At 43.3% G+C, this 19,647-nt stretch overlaps 1 protein-coding gene across 2 annotated transcripts in view; it reads right to left on the reverse strand.

Moving 5' to 3' along the window:
• Positions 1-5,072: 5,072 nt before the first annotated feature.
• Positions 5,073-19,647, reverse strand: part of GOSR1 (golgi SNAP receptor complex member 1) — a 29,020-nt gene continuing 14,445 nt past the window's right edge. For both annotated transcript variants that reach the window (XM_071447510.1, XM_071447509.1), the window contains exons 7-9: positions 16,253-16,282; positions 10,627-10,709; positions 5,073-9,087 (exon numbers count right to left, since the gene is read on the reverse strand). In XM_071447510.1, the coding sequence (XP_071303611.1) occupies positions 8,963-9,087; positions 10,627-10,709; positions 16,253-16,282 (238 nt within the window). In that variant the 3' untranslated portion in view covers positions 5,073-8,962. The remainder of the gene's footprint in view (positions 9,088-10,626; positions 10,710-16,252; positions 16,283-19,647) is intronic.

Below are 19,647 nucleotides of genomic sequence, written 5' to 3' on the forward strand. Positions count from 1 at the left end.
GCTGAGCACTCTGGGCTCTCCCTTCACCTCCCTGGGTTCCTCTTCTCTGATGAATCTGAATGAATTTGGGGTTCAGGCAGAGGACAGAAAATTGGCCACCAGTTCCTCAACTGGTTTCCATGACTTTGTTCCAGTCAGGAGCTAGGAATTAAAAACACAGGGAGAACATTTCCATTTTCTCTCTGGCTCCTAATGCTGGCTGCTGTTGGGAATGAGCAGCTCAGGGATTCCTTGGGCTCTCTCAGAGCCTCTCAGGAAGTCATTTGGGAGGTGATGGAGCCCTGGGCTCAGCAGCCACAGGGGGAGAGCTCAGGGCTGCAGAGATGAGCAGTACATGAACATCCTGGCTCTGGTGTGCAGAAAAATTGCACCCCAAATTCTCCCTGCTCACAGAACAGCTTCTTAGGTGCAAAGATTTGAAAAAGATGAAATTAGGATGTATTGTGGACATCTTCAATATTTGAAGCAGCTCACGAAACACACTCCTGGTAGATAACAACAAAAGAGCAGAGAAAAATTGAATTTGTCTTTGTGAGGGTGCTGAAAGGCTCCATCTCCCTATTTCCCTACCCAGATCCAGCCTCTCCTTTTCAGACAGGAGCTGTTCTGCAGCTCTGCATCTTGCACCCAGCCCAAGGCTGTCCCTGCTCCCCAGCAAACACAGTGGGAATGACACAGCCCCAGCTCCACATCCCCACAGAGCCCCTGGACCAGGAATCCAGTTCTGCATGGAATCAGTGGGGCTGGAGAACCCCTCTGGAGACCATCCAGCCCCTCAGAGACCATCCAGCCCCTCTGGAGACCATCCAGCCCCTCTGAGACCACCCAACCCCTCTGAGATCCTCCAACCCCTCTGAGATCCTCCAACCCAACTCTTCTGAGATCCTCCAACCCCTCTGAGATCACCCAACCCCTCTGAGATCCTCCAACCCAACCCCTCTGAGATCACCCAACCCAACCCCTCTGGGATCCTCCAGCCCAGCCCTGCCACGCTCACCACGTCCCCAGGTGCCTCCTCTTTGTGCCTTTGAGGCTCCCAGGGCTGGGGATTCCACAAGATCCCACATGGTGGATGTTTCTGTGACATCTCAGAGGAATTCTTTAGTCAGACAAGTTTGGTAGACTTTGCACAAGCTTGGGTTAGGTGGTGAGGATTTCAGGTTTGTGTGTTGGAGGAGAGCCTGGTGTGCCCAGGTGAGTGGGAATTGCAGCAGCAGATCTGCTTTAAGTCAGGGCTTTTGCTTTATTGCTGGATCCTTCAGAAGATGAAACCTCTCAGGACACCTAAAATAGAGAAATGGGGATTTCTCCATGAGCTCAGCTACCTCGTTTATGGGCTAAAAAAGCCCAACCAACTGACAACTGCTGGCCCTCATTGTTTCCAGCTTAGCTGTGATGTGAGATGCTATTCTTGGTCAAGAGCTGCCAGTGCTTCTGAAGCTTGTGAAGTTGTTTGCTTTAATAGCACACAGCATGAAGCAAAGCAAAGACTTCCCAGCAAAATGCTCCTTCTGCTGAGCTCACTGCACCTCCCTGCCTCCTGGAAATGTTTAATTACAGCCTGAGGATTCCAAAGCCTTTTCTATCAATTATTTGATCTCAGGCACAATTTCATAAAACCCTTGCTTTGTCCTCCTTCCCAGCAAGGATCAATGCAGATGGATCATTTCATCAGCTCCAGATGGGCAGAAAAACAGGCCAGTCCCTGACACCCTGCTGTAATTCCTCACTGGTCTGGAGCAGCTGGCCCAGGTATGCAGCAAACAGCAGGAAAATAAAAGAAGCTCCTGTCTTAAAGCAATGCTCTATTTCTACTTTGATTTTTGACTGCAAAACAGAGTGGGTATAAGCTGAATTGTCTTAAAAAATGAGTTAACAGCTCTTCTTCCTTTGCCCAGAACTCCCAGACCAGCAGCACTCACCTCCCAGGGGCTGCAGAAGGAGCCTGGCTGCTGAGCTAAGGAGCCCCATTTCCTCAGCAGGAGTGGGAGAGGCTCATTCCCCTGGGGTGTGGCTGTGGTTCGACCTGAGGATGCTGGTGGTGCTGCAGGATGGCCAACCCTGCCTGCCTGCCATGGCAAAGCTGGCTCCAGGTTTCCCAAGACACACACACACACCTGAGTGAATGGAAAGGATCCAAATTCCAAAATCCCCACAGCAGAATCCCTCCTTTGCCCTCCCAGGGTGGCACAGCTCGATCTGAAATCACCCTGAACTGTTACAAGAACTGCTCATCCCACTGTGTTTGTTGGTTTTTATTTTAAAACAATTTCACCTAAGCCAAAGCGTAGGCTTGGAAATTATTTACATTTGCTGAAATGTTTGGAAACACAGGAAGAGCTGGCCAGCAGATCCTGCTGTATGGAACACACAAGCTGGAGGTGCAGTTGCTCCCAGTACAAAGACCTATTTGTGCAGAGAGGGCAGACACACACCAGGAATGGTCCCTGCTGGAGCCCAAGCCCTCTCCTGCCTCCTTCCAAACTTATTTCTTTACATAAGCACTGCATGCTTTTATAGACCTGAGTCACAAACCTCCCCACTTCAGTAATATTTTGAAGTAAATTTAGCCCTGGTGATACATGCCTGACCTAGAGGGAACTGCATTTCTAGCACAGCAGGGAAATATCCCCATGTCCCCCCTCCTGCACTTGGGTGTTGTCCCACATCAAGGCTGACCAAGCCCTAGGGTCATTCCAGCCTCCCCTGACACTGAAAGTGGGGGACACACAGAGGATCCCACCAGCTTCCCACCAGTTTCCAGTGGGGACAAGATCCTTGCAGGGTCCTGTCACTTTTTAATGTAATAAATTGTGGCTGTGTGTTAAAGCTGGACCTGCCAGGGCCGCCCGATCAGCACTTTCCCAGCTACTCACAATTTCTTTTTACACCTGCAACATTCCTGAGCATCCTGCAGAGCCTTTAGAAAAGGCTCCCTTTAAAAAGCTGAGGTTTCAGCAGCATTTCACCCTGGAAGAAGCCAGCTCAGCACAGCTCTGGAGCAGGAGGCTCTGTAGCAGATGACATGCCCAGGCACAGGCACCACGAACATCTTGGGGAAGTTTCCACTGTACAGCTGGCAGCTCAATGGGGCTTTGCAACCTGCAGAGAGGAGCTTCTATTTTCAGTGCAGCTTTAGGAAGACAAAGGATGAAGAATATTGTCCCCCACTTCCAAGAACTCTGCATCAGACGGAGGGGTATGGGCAAGGGAGATAAGAAAAGAAATAAAACATTGAAACCCTCCCTGTTTGCAGCATTTGTGGGAGAGCCCCACGCTGTGCTTGCGCACCTCAGGGGTTATCAGTGAATTTCCTTCAGGTTTGCCTTTGATTGATAAGCTCCAATCACCCTGGACAACCCTTCTGGAGCTCAAAGGATGCATTTTTAAGAAAGAAACGAAAATTATGAAACAAAACAAAACAAAAAAATCCATGTATTTGAAATGTCTGAACAGGAATGAAGGGAGAATTGGACGGGCAGTGCAGGGAGCAGACAAAGCAGCACAAGATGTAAGATCCGAAGAGCCCCGATGGCAGGAGACCTCTCCAAACCCACAGGGTGCCGAAACCAAGAGAACCAGAACACAACCCGCAAGGAGAGGGTGGCAAACGCTGCTTCAGGGGTGCAGAGGCTCTGATTTCCAGCCAGGCTCCTCCCGCCTCGCTCTGGAATCTGGGTTAGCAAAGCCTCAGGGTCCCATTAGGAACAAAGAACAGGGGAAGGGCTGCGCCAGGCGGGGATGGAGCCGGGCAGAGCCGCAGCGAGGGGAGGATGAAGGCGACAGCAGGCTCCGAGTGTCCATGAGCACAGCCCAGCTGCCAAGGCACGGCGCTGGCAGCACGGATTTTCTACCTGGAGATGGTGGATAAAAGGGCTGGCAGTCGGGAAACGGCAACACCAACTGTAAACATTGAGGTTTTCTATTAAAACACTCCAAAATCGAGTTCACGGCGCTGTACACCGCCCACGCTCGGTGAAAGGGAGGAAACAAAGGCACTGGTGTGAATTTCTAATGGAGGGCTCGGCTCCCTTTCAGCAGGAAAGCTGCTGGGGAAAGGCTCATCCATAATGCAGGAACAGCCACTGCGCCCAGCCTGCCAGCAAGGACAGCGCTTCCCAACGCGAACCACACTGCTCTGGGAGGGGGATGGTTAAAAATATATATCCTATGCCTGTGCCACTATAAATTATTGACTGTACAGGGAGCAGGAAAAAAGGATTCAGTGCCATTAATAATTTATTTTCTAATCCAAACGAAGATGGAATTTTATGCACCACTTATTACCAGCGCCGCAACTGGAAAAACTCACTGCACTCCCACTGTCTGGAACCAGAACTGCCTTTCCATTCTCAGAAGTTTTTTTGAAGTTTCTCCCTTTAGCTTGAGACATACAGTCAAAGCCTTCCCTTGGGAGAGCATCTGGTCACTCCTGAATATTTAGCAGGCATTAAGGATACAGAGATGCATCCCTGCTTTAAGGCAGCCTTTACAGGCACAGCACGACAGCTCTGCAAGGAGAAATCCCTCTCTTCACTCCCAGGTACCACAACACCAGGCAGCTCTGCTGCTCTGAGAATACCAGTTTGGAGTGGCACTGAAAGATTTAGCATCGATTGCAAAAGCATCAGGCACAGCTGGATCCTCCAGGCACAATGCTGCCTGGCTGGAATAACGAGGGAGGTGGACCAGAGCACAGGGGGGCTGGAAAACCTCAGGGTAACAGAGTCCCCTCTGTCCTGAAAACAGAAATTCACAGAGAGAGATCTTGTTTTTAACACTTACCTCTAAAGAAAACCATCCCTGTTCCACCTGGTGAAGAAACCCAAAAAATAAATCCAGGGCGAACCACCACGAGTATAATCAGCCCCCTCCCAGGCAGGAGAAACACAGCCCCCAAACCATTTTGGGTCAGGAAAGGTTCCATCACATCTGATATTTGATATAAAACCTGAGAACACACTGATTTGTATGTCCAGGGACAATTCCAAAGGGGTGGGATGAATCCCCTCTGCATCTTCCCTGAAGTTTAGGTAGGCAGAGATTGTCAAGGGGAGAGAGAAGCAAGCACCTTTCTTAGAATTCTAATTTATTATTAAATTACATATCAAAGCCTTTTTTTTAAATTTAATACATACAGAGAATGCACAATAGGTGAGAACAAAAATAATTACAGTTACAATAGAAGTTTCAAGAACGTGTATGAAAAAGAAAAAAAAACCCAGAAAGTGCAATCAGAAACTCATTTACAAGGTATGGGATGTTTTGTGAGAAAGGGCTTTGTTTTGGGTGTAGAGTGTTTATTGAAGTGCTTTCCTCACTCTTTACCACACAGGCCAACAGCTGCTTCTGTACTCAGAACTCAAACATCCCCACTGGCTCAAATGTGCAGTGCCAGGAGAGGTGCAGGGCACAGAGGGCACTGGAGATGTAACCTGGGATGTGGCTCACTTGTGGCTCACTGTGCCTCTCACTGCATTCTCCTGTCCTGCACATTCCACAATCCAACTCTGCTAAAAGGAATTTCAGAACTTTCAGAATTTCCTCCTTCAGCACTGACAGCTGTTACCCTCTCCTTCCTGTCTCGAACGAAAGCTTTGGGACAAAACCAGTAAAAACAGGAAAAGGTTATGCCTCAGGTGATCTTGGGAAACAAGTTGCTACATTTAGAGAGTTAAAACTCTCATTTAGTTAGGACTAAATGAGCTGCACCATCAGAAGGGGTGGAGCAGCCTCAGCTGCCTGTGCAGCAGTTCTGGGAAAGCAGCACCTCAGGGGGACACAGCAGGACAGCAGTGAACATTGCACCTGACACTTGCACATCACTAAAAATCCACTTTTGCTCTTTCATTTTCAACATCCAGCAAGGAACTGACTCTTCTCACATTAATCCTAAGACAATGCAACGAAAGGACTTGTGAGCTACAAATGAAAATTCTTATTGATTACTCAGTAATCCAGCAGTAATTTATACCTCACTTTGATATGCAAAACTCCTGAAATTAATACTGGTTAGGAACAAAAACGTTGCCCAGGAAGGTCAAAGCCCTGCCAGTGCCCTGGGGAGAAGCCACAGCTGTGGACACAGTTCTGGGTGTTGCTCAAATGCCACTGCTCTGCTGCAGCACCAGAAACTGAAGATCTGATGAACAGGTAAAAAATAACCTAAAGAACAGGGATAAAAATATTCCCACTCGTGTGAAGTGTGGCATACACGTTACCAACACCATCCTTTGTGTTCCAGTGCCTGGCCAGGTTTGGAGAAGCTGCTTATCTGCTGGGAAGAATGAAGCAGAAATTGAAAAAAGAGTGTCTGTGTGTGTGAGACACATCCTGTAAAATACCCTGGATTTCCCCCCTTCATCTCAGTGCTCAGCAATGATTTTCTTAGCACACTTCTGTTGGGTTAGGAAACCGCCACTTTGGCAGGAATTGCAGGAATGAGAATTCTTTAACCACATCTTTTCTCCTCAGAGCAGGAGGAACCACACAGAATGAAAAACTCCAAGAACACATTTAGCAACAGGAGACACACAAACCTGTATTTTGGGATTTGAGGCAGAATGCTACAGTGCACTGTGTTCATTTTCCAGTCCATTGTTCTGACCATAGGTCCAGGCTGTTGGAGATGAATGATGAGGCTGATTCTCCTGAATTTGGAAGCCTTTCCCTGGGCCAGATGCAAACACATCCCTCCAGGGAGCACAGCACAACACCCGCTCAACTCTGCCAGATGATGATGAAGGGAAAACTCCAAAGATAATTAAATGTATTTTTCAACACAAAACTGACTCAAAACCAGCACAAACAAAAACCATGGAGGGGCTGCCAACACCGAAACCATTTCCAGTAAAGCTTTATCAGAGATAATTCAGCATATTTCCATTATTTTATACTAAAATATATCAGTTCCTCCATAACATTTTCATAACATGAAAAATCAATTATGTTTACATATTTATTATAATCTACATATTTTCCATAGCAGCTTTTTCACAATAAGATTAAATATATGCACCAAATAATCAGTTAAGTCCAATAAAAAGACTTGTTATAAGATTAAATAAATGAATTTATTTATGGTACTGAAGATCTTATATTGCCAACTATAGAGCAACCAAATCCTACAAATCCTAAACAGATGCACAAGTGCTGATCAGGGTCCCTTAGGGTGGAGGAGGAATCAAAGAAAAGGCAACAGGGAGAGTTTGATCTCCCAACACACAGATCCATTAATAACCCTCCTTTATCCATCAAGCTTTTTCATGAACCCCCTTAATAAACACTTCATCTCCAAATGGGAACATTCCCAAATCAACCAAATAATCACCCTTTATTTCCAATACAAGCCCCACAGTTTTACACATCTTAATTCCAAATGCTTCCAAATCCCAATAGCAGGATGGCTGATTAGAAGCCCTTGTTGACTTTTTAGCACAGAGTTATTAAGTCTGCAAAGAAGCCTTTAAATCCAAACACTTTTTTTGGGTGGAACAGTATGGGTTTGCACACTACACAAGTCTCTATTCCCTCCAACTCACAGGCACTATAAAATGAAGTAAAAAATTGTGTCCATCCTGCTGGACCCTGCTCCAGAGGAGAACCTGGGGACTGTGTGACATTTGTGGGTGATGGAATACATGGAATCTGTTAGGAGCACTCTAAGTGGACTGTGAAAAGAGTTAATCAAGTTCTTAGAAAGGTATTTCAGTGCCAAGGCTTGAATTTATTGGGTTATGATATGACAGATGGAAAAGTGTTGTTGAAAGAGCAGAAAAAGCTGCAATCTGGGAAGCTGCAGTACCAAAGCCACTGCAGATGTCAGCTTTGTTTACAGACAAACAACAGGGTTCTTTTTTGCCTGTCCAGACCAAGAAAAAGTTTTTCCCCCCCCAGATAATGGTAAATAACACTCGTTTCACTATTCATCCAGTCAGCTCTTTGCTAGGAGGAGTTATGTCCAAAACCTTTGCTCACAGACCCCTTTGCCTCAGCAATAACCATCATCATTTTCATTTCCAATCAACAGTTTAGATCATATCCTTCTTACCTGCACTATCAGATTAACTTCACCTAAATTACAGTATAGGCTTTGTAAACTGCTTATTGTGTCTTTTTATAAAGATCTTTATGATGCCAGCCAAAATGAAAGTATTTGCACCCAAAAGATTCCTTCAGGTGAACTCATGTTTGGTCACTTTTCAGATGACTGAACACTTGAGTAAACAGCTGCTGGGACACTGTGCTCCCTTTTTACACCATGGGACTTTGTCAGTCCCTTTAAAGCCACAAGAAATCTTATGATCTCCCTCAGAGGGTACTTTCATATTCATGTTCTGTGCAAAAAGTGAACAGAACCCCCCCTTTTTTTTTTATTAGCTTTGAGGAATTTGTGTGAAGCACAGTTTTCACAGCATGAATTATGCAGAAATAACTAGAATCTCAACCAGGAGTTAAGAAGAATTACAGAACATGTATTTAGTAGTAAAGCAACCTGAAGGCTTAAAGCTGCAATATTCATCTCTCAGGGTGAAATCCAGTACTGGGCTGGGATTAGAGGGAAGGGCCTTCCTGCTGAGCTTCCACACAAGGCAAACTTAATCCTCTCCCACTCCCCAGCCAGCACCAAACCTCCCCAGCACTGCTGAGCACTGGAACTGTTCCCCCAGTCCTGGTTAAGCATCCCATGGGCACTTACCTTGCAGTGAGAAAGGGAATTAAAGACAAACAAATCCCACCAAATTTAACCCAAAGGGAGGTGAACAGCAAGGGAGGAGAAACACTGCAGCTTCAGCCCGAGCCCAGTGTCAGTGGCTACCAACAGAAGCTCCAGACATCCACGCTGACAGCCCCAGCCACCAGCAGGCTGTGCAAGTCTGATGCTTCCCCCAAGTCCCTTTTCCTTGGCTGGGAGGAGGGAAGGTGGTGATGAGGTTTGGCAGAGTCCAGGGGGAAGCAGCCATCAATGGAAGGCGTAGAGGAGCAGCAGGATGGTGCAGACGCCGATGACGCCGCCCAGGATGAGGGAATCGCGGCGCTTCCGGAGGTTGATCCTTTGGATCAGGCTGTTCACTGCTGGGAAACGGTCTGGGAGGGCTCTGAGTCAAGGGCACAGCACAAACAGGGATTCACCAGCAAGCCCCAAAGGCTGGATGGGGAAATGCCAACACTGGGGGCAGCAGGAGCAGTAAAGGCTGGTGGACAGGGAGCAGGATTACACCTGCACTTCACTGACTGCAGAGCAGCAGAGAAAAGGGAACAGCCCAGAGCTCACAGTTACACACAATTCACTACCTGATCACCTCTGTCACCCTGACTTTTTAAGATTTTCTAAGCCTTCTGATGTTGACATTCTTGTAGCAAACTTTCTCACACACTTTCTGTAAATAACTTATTGTTTTGCATTCTTTTATGGAGAAGGAGAAATTTGATGGACTGTTGGTTTGTCCAGTGTCATTGGAGAGGTGGCACTTTCACCCTCCAATGCACTGTCACTTTTGGAAAACTATAAATGTTGGAGTCAGAAAATAAACCTCCCTCTTCTTCACCTTGAGAGCAGTGGTGTGTGCACTTGTGTTGTTTCGTGTCCTATAGCAGCAACCTCAATTACCAGCATTTTAATCTCCAGCATGTGAGGCTTAGTTACTTTTATTAATTGTGTTCAAATGAGAATGAAAAAAAAAAATGGGGTGGTTATATAAAACATCTGTGGAATTTCTTCAGTGAGATTCTGTTACTGGTGAAGAGAAAAACCAAAGGAATTTCTTCAATGGGATTCTGCTACTGGTGAAGAGAACAACCAAAGGCATTTGACTGAGAAAATCCTGCACATTGCATGACCCACACACTGTGCAAGCTCTGTAAAACCACAAGGGTGTAAATCTATCTCTTAATGTACAAAATACAACTGCCAACAAGACAATCAGAGCTTCAGGTCTTTGGAATCGAGAATCTTTTTTAAGGCCAAAGCTTCTTGAGATTTTATTGGAATGTTCTTGCCAGCTGCTAAGATCTGTAATGAAATTTCTGGGTTACCAAGATGCATCTTTCCAGGATGTCATGTGTCTGACCAAACAGTGCTGACATTGTCCATTGACAGAGGGGAAGGAGTAATGGGAAAACCACAAACGTGCCTGACTTGACAGCGTGGCACAATCTTCAGCCCTGAGACAGAATATGCACAGAAACCAACAAGCCAAAATCTCACAAGAGTGTGACAGACAAGAGGATGCTCAGACCCTGACTTCTCTTAGCTGTAAACCACAAGAGGCAGTGATGAACACCGAGCTTCAGCTGTTTTGAAAGCAAAAAGCAAAAATGAAACTGTACTTCTAGAACAGCATACAGCAGGGAAGGCCATGAGAAGCTGTTGCAGACCTCTACCTGAAAATTAAATTCTGTTAATTCATATGCAGTGCCAAAATTTGACCAAAACCAATTTTTCAGCCCATTTCCCATTAAGATGCTTCAGTCAGGTTATCAGGTGAGCCTGATAAAAACCTGGCCTGTTTGTCAGTGCTGACAGCACAGGACACAGAGGCACTGACACTGCTGATGACAGAGTGAAATATTGTACCACAACTCTTCTTAGGCACAGGCAGCACCAATATTTAGGAAAAAGGATACTTGCCAAGGTATTCATCTTGCTTTGTATTGACTTCAACATCCCTCTCTGAGAAGTCATATTTTCTTTTGTTGCCATGGCAATGCTGGGGAAAGAAAGAGGATCAAGTTGTTGGTGCTAAGAATAATCCACAGCTCCCACAAGAGGAGAACAAGCAGGGAATGCTTCTTCAGAGGACAATGAATGGGGTGAAGCAACATGAATGAAACCACAATTTTTTCATTAATCTCTCTCTTTTACAGTTAAATGATTTCAGTTTTAGATAAACTGTTAACAGTGTGAAACACTGAGATTTCTTGAAACAGGCAGGGTTTGACTTTTCTCCTCCAGCCCCAATGAAAACTGGTATTACCTTACAAGCAACATAGGAATTATGCTCTCATGGCTTAAGCTTTAAATTTAGAAGTTTGTTTCATCCCAAATGATGCTTCCATCACAGCACAGAAAAAAATCAGTTTCTGAAATCTGGTCCTAATTAAGAATATCCCCCATGGTATATAAGTTTTCATTTTCTTTGTTTCTTTACCAATAAAACACTGAATGTCTCATTTCAAATTTAAAATGCTTTGGAGGTCAGAAAAAAAGCAACTCTGCTCTTAAAAACAAGATATTAAATGAAGATTATAAAGAATTGTTCAGCTGACAAAGCTTGAAGACACAGTGCCTGAGAAAGAAAAATATGGCAAATACTGCTCTCCTTGCTGGCATGTGTTTCAAAAACACATAAAGCAGGCCAGAAATACAACAAGGCTTCATAATAACTCAGAAAAGTCACCTCTACCGCTGTTGACTTCATCTACAGGAATAACAATGATTAAAATAAGTCCTTGGATGAGTTTATGAGTCTTAAATATGGAGGGGAAATGTTCTGGAGGAGTAAAAGTTAAGTGGAAAAAACACAACAGAAAAATATAAAAGGAAACTAAAGCTGTCATTTCAGAGGTAGGAAAATGTGAAATGCTGCTTTTACCTGATACAAACATACAATTTTTCAATGCAGGTATTTTAGTCCTCTAAAGTAAAAAACAACAAACTCACAAAACCACTAAAAATTTGCTGTTAAGAAGAGCACTCAGGGAATTCTGAATTACTAAGAACCAAGTTAGGAATTTTTTTTTCTATCTGCACACAGGAAAGTTTGTTCAGTAACCTACAGACTCCTATCTCCCACACCCACACTGACTTGACATTTGTCCAGATGAGTTTTTAATACAGTGTCTCTCAAAGCACTTCTGAATTAAGTCCCATATTTTTGTAAGATGCATCCAATGACTCATTAAAACATCCATTCATTTACAGAAGTGAAAACACAAAATGATTTCCAGTATATAAAGTGCTCTGAGCCACCTCCAAAATGCCTTTAGAAATAATTACTCAGAGAACACAAGGTTCCTGCTTTGACATCTGGGGAGTGAAACTGTCCATTCCATATGAAAAGGCAGGATGTAAAGGGTTAAGAGATTGACACCAATTTAATTTTTTTTATCCAGTATTTTCAAGAATTTAGCTCAAAGGGCTGGGTTTTACTGCAGAGCTCTGAAGGAAAAAAACCTGGGGTAATTACCATTTTTAATATGATATGGTCTAGTAATGAAATGTAATTGTGATATTCATGAACAAGAGTTTAACTGGATTCCAGCTACTATTAACACATCAAAATTCAAGCAAAAAGCAATGTTGTTCACATATAATTTGATTATTCAACCCTTGAGCTGGTTTATCTAAGCCTTCAGATCTGTAAAGGAGATTATTAAATCTAAGAAGCAGCAGAAATCAGAGTTCCTGGGGACCAGTCCAGAGATTGGTTTTGTATCTTGAGCACTGCAGATTCCTCATATCCTCCATCAGACAGTTTTGGTTCCATTCCCACCCCTGACATATGTTCATTGACTTGCTGCTGCCATTGCCTCAGTGACAAATGCAGATTTAAAAAAAAAAATGAATCCCATTCTTGCCATTCACAAGATTGGCCCCATTTAGTCACACCCAGATCTCAGCACCTGGTTCTGCTGGTCCAGAACTCGTGTGGGCCTTTCCCATCAAAAGATGAAACATTTCTTACTGGAACAGAGATGACCCCAATTCCACATTTCCCTTGGAAGCCAGCAGGAACTATTCTCAGTGCTGCACTGGCTGGAACTACCAGAGCTGGGTGTAAACCAAGTTTCTAAAACCAGATGGTATCTGGCCTGCTCTCTATATTTAATATTAAAGCCCTGCTCAAGCACAATGCTCAGCATTGCTGCACTACTGGAGAAATCTCTCCCAGCTAAGGCCAAGGTCAGAGCCATAAAAACCCCACCTATCTGTTCCCCAGAGCAGCAGGAGAAGCTCAGATTCCTGGGCTTGCAGTCACATTTCCCTCAAAAGTTCTGCCACATTCCAAGTTTGCCCTTGATTGCTCAGCAGTGCCGTGGGTAAGAGCGTGGCCAAACTTCCCTCCAAAGCAAACCCAGCTGATATTTGTACTTAGTTTGCTCTTTTCACTGGCATGAAACCCTCAGGGTAATGAACACTTCCAGGCACCATCTCAGATGGACAAGTCTAACATGCAGAAATACACTTTTAATGCTGCCTGACTTGGAAGCAAAGGGTTTTGAGTTAAATTAGTGTTTAAGTTCTTATTTCACCCCACACTGCAGCCACATCCATCCAGTGTCACTGAGGGAAATGTAGCAAAAAATCAACTCCTGGCTTCACCCATTGAGACACATCAGTCAAATCTACACTGCTGGAGAACTGAAACAAAACTCTAAAGAAAGAAGTTGTGTTATTAAAAATCAAATAATTCACGTATTACTGGAACTCCTGCTTCATTTTGCATGCCATGAATCATACTTGCTCATTGAAATTCATGACAAGGTCTATGATTAGGGAATGGACTCTGTGACTGTGCATAGAAATGAAAGCTCTAGGTTTAAATTGGTAAAAATTCTGATTGCATCACTTATTCTTTGTCTGGAGATACATTTCTATATTTGTATCTCTAAATATACACATATGTGTGTGCATCAATGCATACCTGCACTCACAGCCTGGCAAATTCCTTTATATATCCCTTTATATTCCTTTATTTATTCCATTGTTTCCTTTGATGAAGCCTAAGATGAAAACAGAAGAAACATTCCCCCAGGAATGTAAGTGATTCTGCCTGGAAAGGTGGTTGTGAAATGAGAGAATTCCCCAAACGTGGTTCATGCCTTTAAAAAGTCAACACTCAGTGCAGCTGAGCTTTTCCCTTTTATTAAATCCTAATTATTACCTAAAGAGATAGACCAAATACATAAGGAGATCATTTTTAAAAAGAAAATTTATGGCTTTGGTCTGGCTTCAGTCCAATCTGCCAATATACAAACATTGATGGATCAGGTCTCAGAAACAGAATTACAACCAAATCCTAAGAACTTGTCACACTGTACAGGCAAAACTATAAAAAATATTCCAACTGAGCCAACATAAAAACACAAGTTGTTAGAAAACAAGAAATAAATGGTCTGCTATTTTGGAGGAGTGATAATGTTTGAAAATGAAAACCTGAGAACTCCAAACATATTAAGCAAAATCTCTGCTTATATTTAAATCTGGCCAAGAGAAGTGAAGGCTGTTCCAAAAGAACTGCAGTACAAAGTATCACATCCCACTCGCTTCTGGAGAGAAATATGCTGCAGTAAGAACCCATGGCACGTAATTCATTTAAAAATTGATTAAAAGTTTAGTAATAATGACACATCTGGAGTGACAGCCCTGCTCAGAGCTTTGGTTACTGAATCATTTCAGCTCAGGTGCCCATGCACTCCCTGGCACGGATGTTTGCTCTGTGGAGAGCAAGATTCACACTCCTCACTCCTCTGGCTGACAGCAAATCAGAGCAAGGGCTCACAATTAGTGGCTGTAGCTCGTCAACAAAAGCCTCTGCACACACAGAAATGTGCTCCTCAATGTTTGGAATCAGTGCTTAGTAACAAAGCCTAAGGAAATAAAAGTGTGAAGGAAATAAAACCCGATTTCCTGACTGGCTTAATTAAAAAATGACTAATGAACTGCAGCAGATGTAAACCTTGAAGACAGAGCAGTAGCCAGAATGAGCTAATTACATCTCAAGGAATCTGTCCTCAAACAGCTTCTTCTGCACAATTCCCTCTTTTATTTGGGTTACAATAGATAAAACAATGGGTGAGTTGGGTAAACTCCCATCTGGTAAATTCACTTGGAAGGCAGCAGGATTTGCCATCAATTAATGTCACACCCAAACACTTGCCATTACTGGGGACCACAAGAAAAAAAAGAACTCAACAAAAATTCACCCTGGTTTTAACAGAGGCAGAATTCAACTCAGATATGAGTGGAATTACATTTCCTACTCCATGTTGTTACCAAACCAGCTCTTTTTGTACCAAAAAACCGTAGAACATTTTTGGCAACAACTCAAGCAAGAATTTACTCCAGATAACAAATTGTGCAAGGTTGAGAGCTTTGAGCTCCTCTGATGACACAGACTCCAGAAGCCAGGCCAATGACATAATTACATGTAATTTTGCAGGATATTAAGAGTAATAAATCACCATATGCTGCTTAATGCTCTGCTTACTTGGAGTGGCAGCAAAAAAGAAATTCACCAAACACTGAGCATTTTTGAGATGGAAAATTAGGGTTACAAGCATGGCAATAAAGGAGAGGAAAGGACTAGAACCCAAAACAAATACAGCTGGGTTAAGCTGGAGAAATATTTCTGTGAGGCTGTGGTGAAATTGCACCACATTTTCAGGTATTATTGCACTGATCACTTCTGGCTCATCCCTGCACACTGATGTGGTTTAACACATTCTTCCTCCATGTTAATTATCCTGAGCCCACTGTGTCTACTTAAACCTGCCCTTAATGCACACAGCCTTGCTGCACCTCTAATTATTCTTCTTGCTCATTTATGTCAGTACATGCATTGTCTGAAAGCATATCTTACTTGCTTTCTTACCTTCTTTTTTCTTCTCTTTTGTTTTAAAGCAATAATCTAAAATTTAAAACCATTAAATTGGGCATTATTACAGTTTGAGTTATTGGTCTGCAAAAGGTTGGCTTGGAAAGGGCACAGATAATAAAATTTGTGTTGCTGCAGTTCTACAATGTCTAGATTAGTTAGAGAAGGTATCATTTAAGTATCCAATCAATGTAAGAAAAGATAAATGTACAACAGCAATAACCTCTCAAGCAGTTGTGGTAAAAGCCCTCACCTATATCAGCTGCACACTGGGTGCTGAATATTCTGAATACATTGAAAGGTTACAGAAATCAGGTTTTACAGGAGTGTCACTGTGACCAGAAATGTCTTGACTACAGGAATAGCCCTCAACAGCTCAGCCTGGGATTCACTCTGCTCCAAAGGTGATTCACCTTTGAGCAGAAATCCAAATTTTCTAAGCTAGGGTGAATAAAATATTTAAGCAACATTCCTATGTCAATATTGAATAGAAAAAACCCAAACCAAACCCAGCAGCAATTCATTGTAATACTGCCAAGGAGCTGGAAACAATGCAGTTACAGTATAAATATAGGGACTGATATATTTAGACACAATTTAATGGAAATGCTGATTGTATGGAAAATAATGACAATTTTTACATTCATTCCTACCTTATTGTTTCTTCTATCAGTCGATCTGAGCTGAAAGCCAAAAGAAAAGAAAAAAAACAAGTTAAAGAAAGTAACAAGCACAAAGTACTACTTTAGATCACTAATCAATGATCCCCATCATCATCTTAATAAATTTGCTCTTAGAATGTTTTATTTCTGGATGTTGTCATATTTTGCCACTACATAGGTTTGGTTTATATGGAGTTTGGAGAAGATGCACTGGAGGAGCATTTCCTAAGTGTAGCAAGAGCAGCTGCTCAGGAGAACACATAAAACACTGAGAAGACAAGAGGAGGGAAATAGCAGTGTGATTTATGGAGGACTGTATGGAAAGGAGTACTAGAGAAAGGAGCAGCTAATTTTATTGCTTTTTAATCCTGCCCACCCCTTCAAAAAATATCATTAATGATTAAAAAGCTGAGATTGGGTCCATCTCAGAGCCCTGCTCAGGATCAGCTCCCCAAACCCTGGTTGATGCTGGCAGAGCCCTTTGGGGGAACAGCAGCTGGATGAGAGCTGAGCTGATGGACTCAGCACACCCCACGTGTCACACACAGCCCTGGTGACAGTGGCCCTGTCCTGCCTGTCACACATTGATCCAGCCCTGTGCAGCACCCCTGGGAAAGGGCAGCACCACACATAGCACAGAGAGGACATTTCATTAAAAAACCCAACACACACCATTAAAAAGAGTAACAAGGACCTTGGAGGAATGCAGCTATTTCTCCTTTTCTGTACTCAACTTTCACACAGGGTTTCCATCACTGCTTTGCAGGCAGTGGTGAAATGTCACAAAACCCCCTCTTGTCACAGCAATCAATATCTCCAGTGTAACCCTGTCATGGAACAGGTGCCTGCATCATCCCCACAGTTCACCCCTACGACTGCTCTGTTTATCTCACAGATTCACACAAATTCTTGGAGAATAATGGTAAAAAAAATTCAGTTTGCAGTTTGAGGAGGAAATCAGCCTGACAGAAAAGCAGTTTGATGCTGTACTGGCTACTGCTTTCAGTAGTAAATCAGAATTGATTGCTTCCAAACTCCAAGATGCCAACAGGGCCTGGCCACCTCCATCCTCCACCCTCCTCATTCCAAGTGTTTTGCCAACCCCCAGAGCAGCACAGCTCTGCCTCTGACTCAGCCTGAGCTGCCTGATTTGGAACTTTTCTCCTTCCCACAGGAATTCTGGAGATCCCCCCACAGCTCCAGCTGGAGGAACGTGCTGGGCCACGTGTGTGACCTGCTGGGGAGGGGGACAGGCAAACACAATGACTTTATTCCTCTGTGAAGAGAACTGAAAACACCAAGGTTGCTATTTCAAGCTGTCCATGGCTTGAAATACAGACACAGAACAGAGCACTAAAAATATTTTGCTCAATTTTAAGCTGCCAGGGACTCGACTGGGGCAGCAAACAGAGCCACACTCTCTAAGATTCACATCAGCTGTGAGCATGTTGGTTTAAACAAATAAAATCAGTTTTATTCACTGTGTGGTGTTTATTACACTGGCACAGAGAGGGGAAACACCCAAGCTGTGTACACAGAGCAGTCTCACAGCATCTCCCCATGTCCCCAAGGCAGGCAGAACAGGAAAGCAATGCATTAAAGATTTCTGTAATCACTGAGTCTCCCAGAGACACAATCCAGCTGAGAATGTGCCTTTCATAGATAGTCTCTAACAGACAAGTGTGTTATGTGGGCAGGGCATAATCAGAATAAACTGCAAAACCATTAGAAAACAGCCTCAAAAGCAAGAGCAGTGCAAAAGAATGAATCATTTTAGAAAAGGTTCAATTATTTAAGAAAAAAATTTATCAATGAAAAAGTATTAAAAACCTTGCTGGTAACAGGTTACACTTAAAAAAAATTCTGTGGAAGAAGATGTTAGAAGAGCCCTATTAAAAAACCTACCTTAGAAAAATCATTACCAGCTCTTTGTCCATTTAACTGATGAAATGATAGAATTTTTATGCTGATGAACTGAAGATGACAGAGAAGCTGAACACTTTTACAGACCTCAAGTGAACTAGGATGTCCTCCAAGGCTTTTAGAGCACCCAAATGAGGCTTGCCAGTTTGCAGCAGGGACACTCACTGCTTTTTATGCTAGAGAAAGCTGTAGATGGGCAGTTTTATTCCTTAGTCAGACACATAAACACAAAAAGTGACTTAAAAGCTTCAGATTACACGACACTGCTTTATTTTGCTATGTGTATGCATGTTTATACACACACAAAAATAAACTCTGGGAATGTGGCTACCTGTAAAATGATTATAGAAAGTCATAAAAATGTATAAACCAGTAAAAACCAGTTCTGAACACCAACACAAACAGGCATGAGCTGCAAATGCCAACACAGGGCATTCAGCAGGCATCTGCAACCTCAAGATCAACTGATGTGGAGTCACCCCAAATATTTAAAAGGATGAGAGGCACAGGAATTTTCTTCAGAATGAAGATGTGTAGGTGAGGGCAGGCCAAAGGAAGCACAGATTTATTAGCACAGCTTGCAGAGTGTTCTTCCCAGCACAAGAAGAATCAGCTCTTGGGAGGGTTTCCAAACTCATCCCTGCTTCCAATGTGAACAAACCCCACAGGAATGGCCGTGACAGCCCCTGACACTCTGGTGAAGGCAGGCACTGAGAGCAGGGACATTTCAGGGATTCTGCTCTGCAGGTTTGGGTTCCTTGGCAAATACAGATTGTAAAGTTCACTCACACCCAAACAGAAGCATCTGTTTCATTCATTTTACAGCTCATAACCATAAAAATAAGTCAGATTTAAGGAAGATCAAGAACACAAAGTACAACAGGGCCCAGAGACACAAGGGAAGTTTGCAGATCTCTGACTATTAATAACCTGTTCTCCACAAATAGAAGCTGTTCTCACAATTAAAAATAATGTTCATTTCCCAGAATAAAAAACTAACATTGAACGAGGCAATTGTGCTTAACTTACATATTCCAAACACTACAAAAAGAAGCTCTTAAATTAAAATCTATTGACTTTGTTCTTCTGCTGTCCAAGCAAAGACAACAAATCCAGTGGACATTTCCTTATGAACATCCAAGCAAAAGATGGTTCTGGGCATTATTAATCTGACTTGCCATCTGTTTCAATAAACTCTGCATTTTCACCTGTCCAGACAGACAAAGCTTTTTAAAAATCCTACAGGAAAGAAAGGCTGGAAGCTGCTGAGGCAATCACCTCCTGTAAGGAATGGCACAAGCCCAGCAGCCATGCATATGGAACAGCCAGGCCTCTGTGCAACTGCTGTCTGCAGAGCATGGCACAGCTTGTCCTTTAAATATGCAGACAGGTAAATTAATCTGAAGGAGAAATTAATTGAAATATGCCTCCATAATAGAAAAGAGTCCTGCTCGCAGTATCAG

Source organism: Agelaius tricolor, unplaced genomic scaffold (genome assembly GCF_023055355.1).
Source record: "Agelaius tricolor isolate 1412-34295 unplaced genomic scaffold, bAgeTri1.0.p SCAF_25, whole genome shotgun sequence".
NCBI lineage: Eukaryota > Metazoa > Chordata > Aves > Passeriformes > Icteridae > Agelaius > Agelaius tricolor.